The sequence below is a fragment of the Schistocerca cancellata genome, chromosome 11 (genome assembly GCF_023864275.1).
Source record: "Schistocerca cancellata isolate TAMUIC-IGC-003103 chromosome 11, iqSchCanc2.1, whole genome shotgun sequence".
In the NCBI taxonomy this organism is placed as follows: Eukaryota; Metazoa; Arthropoda; class Insecta; order Orthoptera; family Acrididae; genus Schistocerca; species Schistocerca cancellata.
The window spans coordinates 83,965,990-83,984,548 of NC_064636.1; the positions used below are offsets into that span (position 1 = coordinate 83,965,990).

Sequence of the window (18,559 nt, forward strand, 5' to 3'; positions counted from 1 at the left end):
CGATTCGTCTGTAAAGAATTCGCGTTAGTATTTTGCAGCTGTGACTTATTAAACTGATAGTTCGGTAATTTTCACATCTGTCAACACCTGCTTTCTTTGGGATTTGTAGAGTGCAAAATGCAGACTTCATGATTTTGTTGTTCTGTTCATGCATCAGTCATATTTGAATGTGTAAAGATTGTGAGTGGCACCAAAGATAGTGTCCAGTCCCTACTGAATGAGACAGGAACTGAAATTGAGGGTAGCTAGACAAAAACTGAAATGCTTAAACCTGTTTTAAAATGCTCCTTTAAAAAGGAGAACCCAGGAGAATTGCCCTGATTAATCCTCAGACCACGGAAAAGATGAATGAATAAGTATTAGTGTCAGTGGTGTTGAGAAACAGCTGAAATCATTAAAATGAACAAAGCTCCAGGCCCTGATGGAATCCCTGTCAGATTCTATACTGAATTTCCAGCTGAGTTAGCCCCTCTTCTCCCTATAATCTGTCGTGGATCCCACGAACAAAACGCCGTGCCCAGTTCTTGGAGAAAGGCACAGGCCACATCTGCATACAAGAAGGGTAGTAGAAGCGGTTCACAAAACTGCTGTCCAATATCCTTGACATCGATTTGTTGTAGAATTATTAAACATTTTGAACAGAATGCCCTCCTCAATGCCAGCCATCGTGGATTCTGGAAACATCAGTCGTCATAAACATATTCTGAGCTCAAAGATAATGAGGTATTTTGAACAGAATGACCTCCTCAATGCCAGCCATCATGGATTCTGGAAACATCAATCATATGAAACCCAACTTGCACTTTTGTCATATGATATACTGAAAGCTTTGGATCAAGGATGTCAGGTAGATGCAGTGTTTCTTGTTGTCCAAAAAGTGCTGGACTCAATGCCAAACCTATGCTTATTGTCAAAAGTTTGATCATATGATCTTCTGCTTCGTCCCCCCCCCCCCCCCCCCCCTCCATCTCTCTCTCTGAGTCATCATTCTTCTGACTGGTTTGATGCAGCCCATCACAAATTCCTCTACTGTGCCATCCTCTTCTCTTACAGTAGCTAGATATATTACAGTCTCTGTCTTTCTGTATAGTTTTTACACTCTAAAAAAATGGCTCTGAGCACTATGGGACTCAACTGCTGAGGTCATTAGTCCCCTAGAACTTAGAACTAATTAAACCCAACTAACCTAAGGACATAACAAACACCCATGCCCGAGGCAGGATTCGAACCTGCGACCGTAGCGGCCTTGCGGTTCCAGACTGCAGCGCCTTTTACACTCTGTAGCTCCCTCTGGTGCCATGTAAGTTGCTCCCTGGTGGCTTAACAGATGTCCTAGCATCCTGTCCTTTCTCCTAGTCAGTGGTTTCCATATATTCCTTTCTTATCAGATTCTGTTCAAAACCTCCTCATTTCTTACCTTATCAGGCCTCCTAATTTTCAACATTCATGTGTAGCACCACATCTCAAATGCTTCAATTCTCTTCTGTTCTGGTTTTCCCACAGTCCACGTTTTACTACCATACAATGCTGTGCTCTAAACATACATTCTCAAAAATTTCTCTCTCAAATTAAGGCCTATGTTTGATACTAGTAGACTTCTCTTGGCCAGGAATGCAGTTCTTGCCAGTGCTAGTCATCTACATCCATACTCCGCAAGCCACCTGACGGTGTGTGGCGGAGGGTTAACCTGTGTTAACATGCCACAGCAATGCCTCGGCGACGTGCATGCCGACGTCGCTCGCGGCGCAGCGTTCCTGTGTATCGTGCTTTGAAGGCTATTGATATTGACTTGGCTGGACAGTTTAACAAGCAACAATTAATTGGAGGTCCAAATGTGTTTCGAGGACTCCGCCTGAACTTCACATGTGATGTACAGGCTGTGTTTGGAGGTAGTACATGGCTTACACTTGCTGTAGTGTGGGGCAATCATTGTGATTATGGTGGCCTTGAAGCATTTCCAGATGCTAACATTTTGGCCTGGAAACCATGGAGTATAGCTGAGACAACAGGATTGCTGTCTAAAGTTCCATATGGTACGCTTGTTCCATCTATGCCATTTGTGTTGAGTACCAGAAGAAAGAAGAAGTTAAATGCAGATGAGTATCTGTTTATATGGGCCAAAGTGGGGAATGGAAATTGTAAAATAAAGTATCTCTATCGGTTCTCCCTTCTATTCCAGTCTCGCATTGTTCGTGGAAAGAAGGATTGTCGGTATGCTTCTGTGTGGGCTCTAATCTCTCTGATTTTATCCTCATGGTCTCCTCGCGAGATATACGTAGGAGGGAGCAATAAACTGCTTGACTCTTCGGTGAAGGTATGTTCTCGAAACTTTAACAAAAGCCCGTACCGAGCTACTGAGTGTCTCTCCTGCAGAGTCTTGCACTGCAGTTTATCTATCATCTCCGTAACGCTTTTGATGTGCTCCTTGCTCTATCCATCATTTAGTTATTTTGCTGCCTAGGTAGTAGAATTCCTTAACTTCATCTACTTTGTGACCATCAATCCTGGTCTTAAGTTTCTCACTGTTTTTCATTTCACTACTTCTCATTACTTTCATCTTTCTTCGATTTACTCTCAATCCATATTCTGTACTCATTAGACTGTTCATTCCATTCAGCAGATCATGTAATTCTTCTTCACCTTCACTGAGGACAGCAATGTCATCAGCGAATCATACACCCAAGACCCCTTCTGAATCTTCCTTTTATTCCATTATTGCTTCTTCGATGTATAGACTCAACAGTAGAGGTGAAAGATTACATCTCTGTCTTACACCCTTTTTAATCCAAGCACTTCATTCCTGGTTGTTCACACTTACTATTCCCTCTTGGCTCTTGTAAATATTGTATATTGCCTGTCTCTTCCTATAGCGTACACCAATTTTCCTCAGAATTTCAAACATCTTGCACCATTTGACATTGTCGAATGCTTTTTCCAGGTCGACAAATCCTATGAATGTGTCTTGAGTTTTCTTTAGCCTTCCTTCAATTCGCAATGTTGGGATTGCCTCTCTGCTGCTTTATGTTTCCTAAAACCAAACTGATCATCATCTAACACACCATCAATTATCTTTTCCATTCTTCTGTAGATTATTCTCGTCAGCAGCTTGGGTGCATGAGCTGTTAAGCTGATTGTGCAATAATTCTCACACTTGTCAGCTTTTACAGTCTTCGGAACTATGTGGATGATATTATTTCGAAAGGCAGATGGTATGTCGGCATGGAGAGCTGCACCAACCAGTCTCAGGACTGAAGACCACAACAACAACAACAACAACAACAGATGGTATGTTGCCAGACTTACACGTTCTATACACCAACATGAATAGTCATTCTGTTGCCACTTCCCCCAATGATTTTTTAGCCTTAGAGAACTTAAAGCATAACTTGTCATTCTGTAGTATTTCTGTATCCCACTTCTTTGCTTATTGATTGTTTGTGTCTAACCTCTTAAACTTTTGCCTACTCTTCATCACTACTAAATTGTGATCTGAATCTATGTATGCTCCTGGGTATGCCTCAAAATCCAGTATCTGATTTCGGAATCTCTGTCTGACCATGATGTAATCTAACTGAAATCGTCCCATGTCACCTGGCCTTTCCAAGTATACCTCCTTCTCTTGTGATTCTCGAACAGAGTATTCGCTGTTACTAACTGAAATTTACTACATAACTCAATTAGTCTTTCTCCTCTCTCATTGCTTGTACAAAGCCCATAGTCTTGTATAAATGCTTTTTTGACTTGTTCCCCTACAACTGCATTCCAGTCCCCGATGACTATTAGATTTTCATCTCCCTTTACGTACTGCATTATCTGTTCAGTATCCTCATGTACTTTCTCTTCCTCTTCATCTTCAGCTTGTGACATCAGCATGTATACCTGAACTATCATAGTCTGTGTTGCTTTGTTGTAGATTCTGATAAGAACAACTCTATCACTGAAATGTTCACAGTAATGATCTCTTACCCTACCTTCCTATTCATAATGAATCCTACTCCTGTTATACTATTTTCTTCTGCTGTTGATATTACCCTGTACTCATATGACAGAAATCCTTGTCTTCTTTCCATTTCACTTCACTGGCCCTTACTGTATCTAGATTGAGCACTTGTATTTCCCTTTTCAGATTTTCTATCTTCCCTACTACATTCAGGCTTCTTACGTTCCATGCCACGACTTGTTGGTTATTCAGTCTTCTTCTCATGGTCACATCCCCCCTGCCAGTCCCCTCCCAGAGATCTGCACGAGGGACTATTCTGGAATCTTTTGCCAGTAGAGAGATCATTATTATACTTTTTCTATTACTGCCCATATGCCCTGTGGATACACATTATTTGTCTTTAATGCTGTGGTTTCTGTTGCCTCCTGCATCCTCACACCATTCATTGATCATTGCTCATTCTTCCTCCTTTTAGTGGCAGCTTCACACCCCAAGGGCAAGAAATTGCCTGAACCTCTGTCCACACCTCCGCCCTCTTTGAAAGGCCATTGGCAGAATGAGGGTTACTTCTTATGCCAGAAGTATTCAGGCCCCAGAGCTTATTGTTAATCAAAATTTAGGCAGTGGTGGGGTTCGAATCTGGGACTCCGGACGTTTTGATTACTAATCAAAGATGCTACCACTAGACCACAGGTGCTCTCGTGCGTATGGGGTATGAAGTGAAATTTGTCACTGGATTGAGTTGTTGTTGTTGTTTTTGTAGGGAGGATGGAGAATGTTATCTTGGATGGAGAATCATGATCAGATGTAGATGTAACATTGGGTGTGCCCCAGGGAAGTATGTTGGGACGCTTGTTGTTCATGTTGTGTATTAATAACCCTGCAGACAATATTAATAGTGACCTCAGGCTTTTTGCAGGTGATGATGCAGTTATCTACAATGAAGTACTATATATAGCTGCAAAAATATTCAGTCAGATCTTGATAAGATTTCAAAGTGGTGCAAAGATTACCAACTTGCTTTACATGTTCAGAAATGTAAAATTGTGCACGTCACAAAACGAAGAAACGTAATATCCTATGACTATAATATCAGTGAGTCACTGTTGGAATCAGCAACTTGTTTTACATGTTCAGAAATGAAAAATGGTGCACTTCACAAAACGAAAAAACTTAGTATCGTATAACAAACTTGTTTGTGTGGCCATCCTCCGCTCCGCAGCAAGCATATAAATACTTGTTTAAATACTTGTTTTGTAAATAAAACTGCCTTTCCTGCTGCCACTTAATTTACCTATCCCACACACGTTTCGCCTTTTTCTTGTTCTAAGGCATCATCAATGGGATTTATAACTATGCAATTTTGTTAGTTTTAGACTATTAAACAGTTCACGTTTTGGTTTTTTTTTATGTAAAAAAGTAATTACGTACAATTTTCTGATCTGCGTTTCCTCACATCTGGTCTGGAGGTCGCATATTACTGACATATAAGCACCACTTTGCGTTCTGACCTTCTTCACACTGTACACCATGTTCCTTCTTGTTTTTGTGGTGTACTATTGTTCTTTCGCCTCTCTCTCTCTCTCTCTCTCTCTCTCTCTCTCTCTCTCTCTCTCTCTCGCCCCCCCCCCTCTCTCTCTCTCTCTCTCTCTCTCTCTCTCTCTCATCTCTCTCTCTCTCTCTCTCTCTCTCTCTCTCTGCTGTCTCTCTCTCACACACACACACACACACACACACACACACACACACTCTGTGTAAACGTCATGAACAGAAGTTAGTCTTGAACATGTACTTGTTAGGTTGGCAACAAGTAGGTAAACATGCCAAAGAGGAGGAAATGCGCAATGGAGCTGCAATATTTACGTTTTGAAAAACCAGTGTCTGATGAAATAGTTACATTGAGTGGCAAAAGAACAATAGTACACCACAAAAAACAAGGAGAAACAGGGTGAACAGTGTGAAGGTGGTCAGAATGCAAAGTGGTGCTTATATGTCAGTAATATGCGACCTCCATGCCAGATGTGAGGAAAAGCAGATCAGAAAATTGTAAGTAATTACTTTTCTACATTAAAAAAATCACGATGTGAACTGTTTAATAATCTAAAACTAACAAAATTGTATCATTATAGATCCCACTGATGATGCCTTAGAATAAGAAAAAGGCGAAACGTGTATGGGATAAATATATGAAGTGAAGTGGTAGCAGGAAATGTAGTTTTATTTACAAAACAAGTATTAGTATCCTATGACTATAATATCAGTGAGTCACTATTGGAATCAGCCAACTCGTACAAATACCTGGGTGTAACACTTTGGAGAGGTATGAAATGCAATGATCACATCAGTGCAGTCGTAGGGAATGCAGGTGGTAGACTTTAGTTCATTAGTACAATTTCGAGGTAGGGCAATCAGTTTACAAAGGAGATTGCTTACAAATCACTCACGTGACCGGTTTTAGAATATTTCTCAAGTGAGTGGGACCCGTACCAACTAGGTCTAATGATGGATATTGAACGTATACAGATAAGGGCAGCACAAATGGTTGCAGGTTTGTTTGATCCATGGGAGAGTGTTGCAGAGATACTGAAGAAACTGAACTCACAGACTGTTGAAGGTAGACATAAACTATCCCAAGAAAGTCTGCAGACAAAGTTTCAAGAACTGGCTTTAAATGATGACTCTAAGAATATACTACAATCCCCTACGTATCGCTCACATAGGGATGATAAGATTAGAATAGTTACTGCATGCACAGACACATTGAAACAATCATTGTTTGTGCACTCCACACGAGAATGGAACGGGAAGAAATCCTACTAACTGGTACAGTGAGAGTAGAGATGTATATGTAAATGTTGATGTAATACTTTAGAAAATAAAGAGCTTTGAAAATGAATGAATCATTTGTAGTAGCCCTGTATTGTTCAGCTAACAAGGAGGACATTAACCAATGTGCCTGCCTTTCATGGATCTTTGTTATGGAGATTTGAATGGCAGTACATCTTTATTAAATAACACTGTATTTTTTTTATTCAGTAGTCCACTCCCCCTCCTCAGGACCTGATAACAGCACATCAGAATGCACCATTAAGGGGAGTTGGAATGGGAATTTTTTTTTTCAGATTTTCGGATTTTTATCTCGTTATAAAATTTGCAATTTTCCGAATAAAGTGATATACATATCACCTCACATGGGAAGCATTTTATTTTATTTTATTTTATTGAATGTAATCTACACTGGTTGAAAATGTTAAAATTTTTACGTGCATTACTTCAAGATCTCATAAAACTGGTAATTTTTTATATAGAATACTGTGTATCACTGTGTTATGAATGTTAAATTATGTGTTTGTATTGGTAGCACTCTCAAAAACAGTATCATATTGTTTCATAGTATAAACACGTGTTGTATGTCGATGGTAAAACCACAAGAAGCAGGTTGACAGACAAAATGATTGATGAACTACAGCAGTATTATGAGATGGGCATTAGCAATAATACTGAGGATTTGTTCAAAATGAAGCAGGCAGTATGGACTACCTTCTTCCACAGACTATCGACTGGTGAAAAACCAGTACACCGTCTTTGCCCTCCTGGACCTGATTCATGGTGCAAGTTCCGCGATGCCAAGTACTCAGACAGTTCACACAGCCATAAACATTCCATCCCAGCACTAGTCATGGATATCATAAAACCTATTTACAGAGACCTGGCAAATCCTGAATTACTGAAGAAGTGTCTGCACGGTCAGACTCAAAACCCCATTGAGTCGTTCAAAGTCTTACACGGACTTGCTTACCAAAAATATTTGTGTTGGAATGAAGACACTATAGTGGGGGGCCAGTGATGCTGTTATTGCTTTTAATTATGGCAACAATGGTAGAGTGAAAGTGGCACAGCATATGGGAATTAATCCTTCAGCAAACTGCATCAGAGAACTTTAATGGATGGACAAGGTTTGCACTGATAAAGCAGAGTATGCAGCGCAGTTGGCCATTACGGTCCAGAAAGAAGAAAAAACTTGGAAAAAGATCAAGAGGATGTTATACAGTATGGTGCAGGATGCTACTGACTGACTGACTGACTGACTAAAAATAAAAAAATAATCATATATTAAGTGAGTTGCAGTCTGTTGAAATCTTAGAAGCTGTTCCTGAAAATTTATGTTGCATTTTTCCCTAAATCTCAGAAATCACTTGGAGTAGAGTATCGAAATTTTCAGGAAGTAATAACATACATATCCTGAGTCTACTGAACTAAAAGAAGAACATAATATGTATCATTAAAATTATTTAGGCTAACATACAAAAAAGTACACAAAATTTTAACCTTGTAATTAAAAAATTGTATTTGTGAAAGCACTGGCTGAAATGCAGTTATTGTAGTTCAGTAGACTCAGATCATACAGTTTAATGTCCTGGTGGTGTGGTTACCACACTGGACTCGCATTTGGGAGATGATGGTTCTAACCCATGTCCGACCATCCACATTTCGATTTTCCGTGATTTAGATTTAGATTTTCCCTGAATTGCCCAAGCAACCAGACAAATGCTGAGATGGTCCCTTCAAAAGGGCACGGCCGCAGGGTTGGGACTGCCGGAAACACCTCTGGAAGTCTTCTTTTGGAATGGTGTTCAGCTCTGTCGTCGTGTTCCGCATTATCTCTTCTCTACTCTCAAATCGGGATCCTTTCAGTGGCGTCTTCAATTTTGGAAACAACCTGAAGTCCCAAGGGGACGTGTCTGTAGAGTAGGGAGGTTGGCGAACAGCAGTAATTCCATGTTTGGCCAAGAAATTTTGAATCAAGTGTCGCGGAGTAGCCGGAGAACATTTTGATAGTACTCCTTTGTCACTGTTTGTCCTTCCGGTGTGTATTCGTGATGCACAATTCCACGGACATCAAAGAAAACAGTCAGCATCACCTTGATTTTGCTTCGCACTTGTTGCACTTTCTTTGGACTTGGGGACTCGGGATGCTTCCATTGCGATGACTGTCTTTTTGTTTCTGGCTCGTACCTGTACACCCATGACTCGTCTCCAGTTATCAAACATCAAAACGGAGGTCTTTTTGTTCCTGTGACAACAACTTGGGCACGAATTTCGCAGCCACTCAGTGCATGTTCAAATCATCACGCAAAATTGCTTGTGCAGAATCTTTACTCACTCCAACCTCTTGGGCAAGCTCTCGCATGGTCAAACGATGATCTGCAATCAACAAATTTTGCACACTGTCAACAACAGCTGCACTCTGAGCAGTTTAGGGCCTGCCAGAATGCTGGTGACACTCTGCTGATAAGCGGCCATTATTGAATCAGTTGAACCACTCCTTAATTTGTGTTACACCCATCGCATCTTCTCCAAACACTTGCTAAATCTTACAAATTGTTTAGCTTTGAGAAACACCAAGCTTTTGACAAAATTTGATGCAGTATATTTGTTCAACACATTCAATCGAGAGAATCGGTAATCTGTCGAACACGTTGTGTAGGACCTCATTCTGCGACAGAGAGGCAGTGACTGACATGCTGGAAGGTGGGGACAAAGTTCACGCATTCACATAAAGGTCTCTTTCTTTACTGTGTACAGTGGCACCGCGCTATTGTCTCTATTTTGTGTGGGAAAATCAAAGGTCGGATACTTTTTAGACAGACCAGTCTAGTAAGGTTTCTATTACTTTCTAAATTAAATTACAGGTCTGATGATGGTCATGTGATATGACCGAAATTGGTCAACTATGTTCTTGTAACATACATGGTGTGATCAAGACTGAATTTTAAAAAGAAAAATTTAAAAAATTTTTGATCACTGTTCCAGAAATGTTTATGTTTAAAAAAAAAGACCTCGTATATTTTTCAATAGCATTACTGCTCTTCGCCAGAACTCGAGTCAGTTTACAGACTACATTAATTTTTGCAGTTTTTAGGGTGAGATTTCTTTCTTTTTTTTTTCCCCGGCGGGGTCAGGGATTTTTACCTGCCTCGAGATGACTGGGTGTTTGTGTTGTCCTCATCATTTCATCATCATCCAGGAAAGTGGCGAAATTGGACTGCGCAAAGGTTGGGAAATTGTACGGGCGCTGATAACCGCGCTGTTGAGCGCCCCACAAACCAAACATCAACATCATCATCATCTTTCTTTTTGTGCTTCTTTACAGCAAAATATTGTCTTTTGCAGGGACCTGAAAGCTTCACAACTGCACCAGAACAGGACCAAAGTGCAGATACATTTCCGGTCCCGGAAATGACAGAAACTCAGGTATTTCACCACATTTTCTGTTTACACTTTGTGGTGAAGAAAGAAAAAGAAGGTGACGTGATTTTCATGCACTCCTTTTAATCAAGCCTTTTCAGAGTGTTTGGTGTCAATGAATAATTTCTCTCACATATCAAACACCTACTATTGTTTCACAACTGTGAAACCAGATCGCATATGTCCTGCATCTCGTCTGTGCCCATACCTGACACCAAATCTCTCTCCACCTCCTTATCCATTTCAGCCGTATTTTCCTCTAACCTACATGTTACACAGACCCACTCTGCATTCAGCTGTAGAGTAAAGCTTTGTCTGTTCATCTTTTCAGATTTTGTGCATGTTTACTGTCAACAAATATGTTTTGGAGTGGGGTTCTACTTTGTTTCAGTTAAATTTCACCGTCAGCTGTGGGTTCATCAAAATGGAGTGAAATTCCCATCTGGAATTCTGTATAGCAGAACCAGTGGAATATATTGAAAACAGTAGTGATGCAGTCTGTGTTTGGAACACAGTTTTACGGAGTTGTATCACGGTGGAAACCACACACACACACACACACACACACACACACCAATTAACAAAGCTCATCACAAGTAACATGTCCTCACACTCAATAAGAAGAAAATTTTCAGAAACAAGTACAATACTCTAACAAATAAATGTTAAAACATAATAGACCAACTAATGTTGACAGCAGTAACTTAACATTTAAATTTTTGCAGTAAGATAACATGAAATTAACCAATTCCAAAGTAACCTGGACATATAGACCTTGCTGTAGAGAAATCCTCATTAGCTGCTGATGACAAATGTAGCAGAAGTACCAGCTCTATTGCAGACAACATTACACCACATAAAACTTGAAGAACAGTATGTGCCATTATGTATATAATTTGTTAAAATGTTTTGAATATAGGGGCCAAAATTTGAGCAGAGTATATACGGTGTTAACTAATATGTGCAAAACTATGGGAAATGGATAGAGGACTAAAACAGAAACAGAAGTGTTCATATATGCATATGATCAATATGTTTCAATTTGTTAGATACAGACACTTTTTTGTTGCTACATGTTTGCTTTGTTTTTGCCTTCTTGTTTTCAAGCTTCCAGTTTGGTTTTGTTTTGTGTGTGTGTGGGGGGGGGGGGGGGGGGTGTTAATTGAAAGCTTAGTTGCCATTGTACTATAGTCCAATTAAAATTATTTGATAGTTGACATATTTTATTTGCCGGTACCACTCAGTTATAGATAATATGCACATATAGCGGGTCACTTCCCAAATGCTGTTAATGTATAACACAGAGCAATGTTGGATGTGATCGCCATGAGTTATCTCGGAAATGCGAGATGCAGTGTCACTGGCTGATTTTAAGCGAGCAATGATTGAACTGTGACAGATGACGTGTTTTGTAGCCCTGAATTTAAACTTGTGTCCTAAGCTAACCATAACCTCATGATCTGCAGTTTTTATCAGAGAAAATGGCAGTCAACAATCTGTGGCAGAACAAAAATCACAATTCCTTTCTTCACAGAGGTTAAAAGCTAACTTCTATGAGCTAACTCAATAGAGTAGTAGTTCCATTGGGTTGGGTTGTTTGGGGAAGAGACCAAACAGCGAGGTCATCAGTCTCATCGGATTAGGGCCACGTGCCACTACCACTGAGAACCTTTGTGTTCAGGGTATGGCTCTGACACGTCGTACTGCATTTGCAGCAGCAATTGGAGCAGCAGTGCCCTTTCAGAGGAACCATCCTGGCATTTGCCTGGAGCCATTTAGGGAAATCACGGAAACCCTAAATCAGGGTGGCCAGACGCGGGATTGAACCGTCGTCCTCCTGAATGAAGTAATTCAGTTTCAGCACTAAAAGCAAACTGTAATTTCTCACTATCATTGGTTACCCAAAACTATCCTCACGCTAGTTACATGGACTGCCATGTTACCAACTGGAGAGCAGTCCTGGATGGCACTTGGTTGCATATTATAGGCGACGCAGGCAGGTACCAAACAAAAGAAGAATTATAGGAGGGCCGGCCGGTGTGGCCGTGTAGTTCTAGGTGCTGCAGTCCAGAACCGCACGACCGCTACAGTCACAGGTTCGAATCCTGCCTCGGGCATGGATGTGTGTGATGTCCTTAGGTTAGTTAGGTTTAAGTAGTTCTAAGTTCTAGGAGACTGAGGACCTCAGATGTTAAGTCCCATAGTGCTCAGAGCCATTTGAACCAATGATAGGAGGAATAATAAGAGCAAATAAAATCAATACGATGGTGAAAATGACATGTCAAAGAATTAGAAATTTAAAAAAATGCATTTAAACCAATTAATTGAATAAAAATAATTATCACACTTTAGGCTAGATTTAGAATTTTAAAAAAGTTACATTACATTTGACGAGATTCAAATCCGTGACCTCTACATGACATGTTGATCCACTGGGCATTACACAGTGCCAAAGTACTTAAATAGGCAATTATAATTATGACTTTGGTGACCCAGTTGCGACATTGTTGAAATTGCAACATTCAAAAAATTTGGCTTCATATAATGCCATGTGAAGCCTATCTAATGTAAATAAATCTCATTGATTCTAATAACTGTATAAATGACGCTGAATGACGTCTTGTGTGGAAGGATCCAGTAGCGTTTGGTTAGTGTTGTGTATGAAACGTGTATTAGGATTGTTATTTTTGTCTGTGTGTGTTTTGCTGTGGTTATCATGTGTGATGAAATAAGAAATAAAAGTGACAGAGCCACGAATTGGGATCCAGACATATCAAGAAAAAATGTCGGTCCAGGAATTGGAAGCTAGCTGACCAATTGTTGTACCAGTCTGGCTGTGGTGAATAGTTTGGGCAGGACGTCGAGTGCTCTGATTGGAGGAAATGAGCTCCGACACGTGAAGTGTCAACTATCAAGTAAATTTAATCGGACAATAGTAAATGAACAAATCCTTTTAGTATTGAGGGCAAGTCAGTAGTGGAAGCTGGCTCTACAGTGCTTCTTGTGCTAGTATTTATTGTGTAGGAAACATTCTTTCCTCGCCGGGAGTGCAATCGGCTATTTCCGAGGGGGCATCACGAAACGAGCACGCGTTAGCGACCTTAGCTCGAGAGCAACATGTGTGTGACTTCCATCCACGTGCACGATGCCAGCTCGTCCATATTCTTTTTGGACTATTGTGTACTGTACATTTCTGACTGAAATGCACTGATGGAAAAGAAAAACTGCAACACGAAGAAGGAGCTGTGTGACAAACAAAACTTGGTAGGTGTGTTTCTACATGTGAATGATAATGTCTCTTCAGATTTCATACCAGTCAAATAAAAGTAGAACTAGTAGCAGCACAGTAAATATGCAGATCAGATTTGCTTTAGATTGTGAGTGTTAATTACCTTCGAGATCGGATGTGGTGAGTTGATGTTAGTCGAGAATGCCTTTAAGCTGACAAACGTATCATTATCAACACTCCACCGAGTTTGAACGAGGTCGTGTAATAGGACTACGAGAAGCTGAACGTTCTTTCTGTGATACTTGAAAAAGACATGGCAGCAAAGTAGCAGCTGTACGTGATTGCTTGCAGTTGTGGTCACGAGAATGTACAGTCGCAAGAAGACAGGGCTCTGGACGGCCACGTGCCACTACCACTGAGAACCTTTGTGTTCAGGGTACGGCTCTGACACATCGTACTGCATTTGCAGCAGCAATTGGAGCAGCAGTTGGCACCACAGTGACACATTGAACTGTCACAAATCAGTTATCCCCGACAGCTACAAGCGAGACATCCTGTTGCGTGTGTTCCACTGACCCCAAACCACCGCCGTATGTGACCTCCGTGGTGTCAAGCGAGAGCTCACTGGAGGGCAGGGTGGAGGTCTGTTGTGTTTTCTGATGAATGCTGATTCTGCCTCGATGTCAGTGATGGTCGTCTGTTGGTTAGGAGTCCAGTTGAAGGCCTGCAGCCAACTTATCCGTGTGCTAGACCGACTGGACCTACAGCTGGAATTATCGTCTGGGGTGTGATTTCGTACGACGACAGGTACTCTCCTGGTTGCCCCTCAGACCCCTCACACGCCTGCCGTATTTACTCGAACCTAAGCCGCACTATTTTTCCGGTTTTTGTAATCCAAAAAACCGCCTGCAGCTTAGAATCGAGTGCAAAGTAAGCGGAAGTTCTGAAAAATGTTAGTAGGTGCCGCCACAACTAACTTCTGCTGTCGAATATATGTAGCGCTACAAAGGCATGCTTTGCAGGCACGAAGATAAATATTGGTGCCAAAACCTCTGCATCAGTAAATAAATTAAAAAAAAAGGTGGAAGACGAGCTTTTTTTTCTCTGCCCCGAGTTTCGACCACTGCATTTTCATACATTATCCAACAAAGTAAATACAAATTCCATATTGTTCATCTTCGAATGTAGCAGCATGAAAATCCGACTGGTAAGACTGTTTGGGATGTTAGTCAATATTGCCAACTCTACATTCTGATTTTTTTCCTACCCGCGAGAAGAGATGGTTGCTAATAGGAACTTTTATGAATTGTGAATCACATGCAGTATTCTCTTCACCATAAGAATAATATGGATATAAACATTTTGCCACGTATTCTTTCATGTTTGCTGCTACCTCATTTAAATCCTGTCAGCCTAATACACTACGAAAATAGTGTGAGACAACAGCAAACGCGAAAGAATATACATATGGTGTCATGTTTATATTCGTATTATTCTTGTGCCTAATAGTGATACAGTCAGAAATGAAGCACGATAATTGACTAGATTTTAAAATCTAAGATGACTCTAATTTCTGTGCAAAATTTTCTCTACACTCTTGTTCACAACATCTTCTATTATACACAGTCTATTATTTGGTTCTTGTTGATCATTATCAAAGAAAGCAGCAGTGTAAGTAACAACAAATAGCAGTCTCTTGCCATTCTTTTGCTAATGAGACGATTCCCCTCCTTTTTTTTTTAAATTGTAAGCAGCGGTAGCATGCACAAATGCAAGCTATGCCGCAAGCGGCGACAGGTCGTAAACACTCATCATCAGAATGCGACAAACAATGCATGACACAGTACAGTAATGCATTTTCAGCTTAGAGTGACAGAAACATCTATAAGAAAGAGAATGGCACTTACCAGATCAAAGAAAAATAAGCAATCAATTCAAACCAGACGAAGCACGTAAAAAAGAAAGGATACCCATATAAATACGGACGGAGCGCCTGACGCATAGCAATGGCTACCTGGTGAAGCTTAACTGCTAAGCTTACGACTCGAACCAAACTACTGTAGCTGTATCGTCATTCATTCGACCTAAATTGTGTCTCATATTACAATGTACCAACTTTGTTTCGATTTGGAGGTGCGGCCTAAAACTTTTCTCCCCCCTTGAATTTCGAGTTTCAAATTTCAGGTGCCGCTTAGATTCGAGAATTTTTTTGTTCCTTGTTTGTGAGTGTCATTTTTCAGGTGCAGCTTAGATTTGAGTGCAGCTTAGATTCGAGTAAATACAGTACTCCAGATTTCTATGTCAATCTGATGATACGACTTGATGCGCTGCCATCCATGAACAGTATTCCAAGCATTCGAGGGGGTCTTTTCCAAGAGGATAACGCTCGCCCTCATACCGCTGTTGTAACCCAACATGCTCTGCGGAGTGTCGACTTGCTGCCTCGGGATGCTCGATCACCAGATCTGCCTCCAGTCGACCACATACGGGACATAATCAGACGACAACTTCAGTGTCATCCACAAACAGCAAGAACTGTCCCTATATTGACCGAACCAAGTGCAACAGTCATGGAACTCAATTCCACAAATTGACATCCTGCAGCTGTAGAACGCAATGCATCACATTTGCATGCTTGCATTCAACATTTTGGCAGCTATACCAGTTATTAATGTACCAGCATTTCACATTTGCAATGGCTTATCATGCACTTACACTAACCTTTGAGCTTACAATATTAATCTATTCAGTGTGTTACCTAGACAAATGTATTCTTGACATTTCATTACTCAACATTAATTATATTTACGAGGGCTATTCAGAAAGTAGGGAATGTCTCTGCCTGACGCCGCTAGGTGCGCGCCAATTGTATATATTTTGGTATGTGCGTGCAGGGAGGGGTAGGGATAGTATGGTGGGGGTGGCGCACTGTGAAGTGCGGCAGGGGAGAGGTGGTGAGCGGGGTGAGCAGCAGAGGAGGAGAGAAATAAAAAGACTGAGTGTGGTGGTGACTGTCACTTGTAACATCTCCGTTTTTTATCCCGACCTGATCTGATCGAATAGCAGCCCAATATTTATTATTAACAAGACGGTGAACCTAATGGGGCTGGTAATCGGAATTGACTGCTACGGAAGTTGTTACTTTCCAGTTCGTCCTGTTCAATACTATAATACTGAATGTCTGGTAAAGGAACACCAACACAGTTTTACTAATTACGAACTTATATTCTTCTCAAAACACAAAAAAAAAGACAGCCACTGCCTTTGTCATACATATCTACACTCCTGGAAATGGAAAAAAGAACACATTGACACCGGTGTGTCAGACCCACCATACTTGCTCCGGACACTGCGAGAGGGCTGTACAAGCAATGATCACACGCACGGCACAGCGGACACACCAGGAACCGCGGTGTCGGCCGTCGAATGGCGCTAGCTGCGCAGCATTTGTGCACTGCCGCCGTCAGAGTCAGCCAGTTTGCCGTGGTATACGGAGCTCCATCGCAGTCTTTAACACTGGTAGAATGCCGCGACAGCGTGGACGTGAACCGTATGTGCAGTTGACGGACTTTGAGTGAGGGTATATAGTGGGCATGCGGGAGGCCGGGTGGACGTACCGCCGAATTGCTCAACACGTGGGGCGTGAGGTCTCCACAGTACATCGATGTTGTCGCCAGTGGTCGGCGGAAGGTGCACGTGCCCGTCGACCTGGGACCGGACCGCAGCGATGCACGGATGCACGCCAAGACCGTAGGATCCTACGCAGTGCCGTAGGGGACCGCACCGCCACTTCCCAGCAAATTAGGGACACTGTTGCTCCTGGGGTATCGGCGAGGACCATTCGCAACCGTCTCCATGAAGCTGGGCTACGGTCCCGCACACCGTTAGGCCGTCTTCCGCTCACGCCCCAACATCGTGCAGCCCGCCTCCAGTGGTGTCGCGACAGGCGTGAATGGAGGGACGAATGGAGACGTGTCGTCTTCAGCGATGAGGGTCGCTTCTGCCTTGGTGCCAATGATGGTCGTATGCATGTTTGGCGCCGTGCAGGTGAGCGCCACAATCAGGACTGCATACGACCGAGGCACACAGGGCCAACACCCGGCATCGTGGTGTGGGGAGCGATCTCCTACACTGGCCGTACACCACTGGTGATCGTCGAGGGGACACTGAATAGTGCACGGTACATCCAAACCGTCATCGAACCCATCGTCCTACCATTCCTAGACTGGCAAGGGAACTTGCTGTTCCAACAGGACAATGCACGTCCGCATGTATCCCGTGCCACCCAACGTGCTCTAGAAGGTGTAAGTCAACTACCCTGGCCAGCAAGATCTCCGGATCTGTCCCCCATTGAGCATGTTTGGGACTGGATGAAGCGTCGTCTCACGCGGTCTGCACGTCCAGCACGAACGCTGGTCCAACTGAGGCGCCAGGTGGAAATGGCATGGCAAGCCGTTCCACAGGACTACATCCAGCATCTCTACGATCGTCTCCATGGGAGAATAGCAGCCTGCATTGCTGCGAAAGGTGGATATACACTGTACTAGTGCCGACATTGTGCATGCTCTGTTGCCTGTGTCTATGTGCCTGTGGTTCTGTCAGTGTGATCATGTGATGTATCTGACCCCAGGAATGTGTCAATAAAGTTTCCCCTTCCTGGGACAATGAATTCACGGTGTTCTTATTTCAATTTCCAGGAGTGTAATTATGGCTAATCTCAGCACAGGCTTTCTTGATTTTCCATTATCATCCATCACTGCATCCAACACTGCAATCCAAGGTTAGGCCAGCGCGGTAGACGCAAAACCAAATATCGGCACTAGTAATGTCACTGATCACTTTCGTAATGATACTTCTTCACTTTCCCGGTATTAATCTATTACATAGGGGTCTAACCACGGCGATAGCGACACCCTTCTCCGTTAAAGCCCTGTATTTCAACAAAGGCCTTCACACACACACTACACCCGCCAACCACACTGGCGCATCTCGACACTCGCTCTCTCAACACGTCACAATCGACTGTTCGTCCTATCGACCTGTGCTGAGTGCAAAGTTATAGTAAGGGCCTACGGACCCCTTACACACTGTCCTCACACATCCAGTCCCTTCCCTGTTCCCATTCCAGCACTTCATAGCTG

The 18,559-nt window shown here is 42.2% G+C and overlaps 1 protein-coding gene across 1 annotated transcript in view; it reads left to right on the top strand.

Moving 5' to 3' along the window:
• Positions 1-18,559, top strand: part of LOC126108237 (zinc finger protein 184-like) — a 96,071-nt gene that overhangs the window by 20,366 nt on the left and 57,146 nt on the right. Inside the window, exon 3 of the mRNA XM_049913467.1 lies at positions 10,115-10,195. Within this exon, the coding sequence (XP_049769424.1) occupies positions 10,115-10,195 (81 nt within the window). The remainder of the gene's footprint in view (positions 1-10,114; positions 10,196-18,559) is intronic.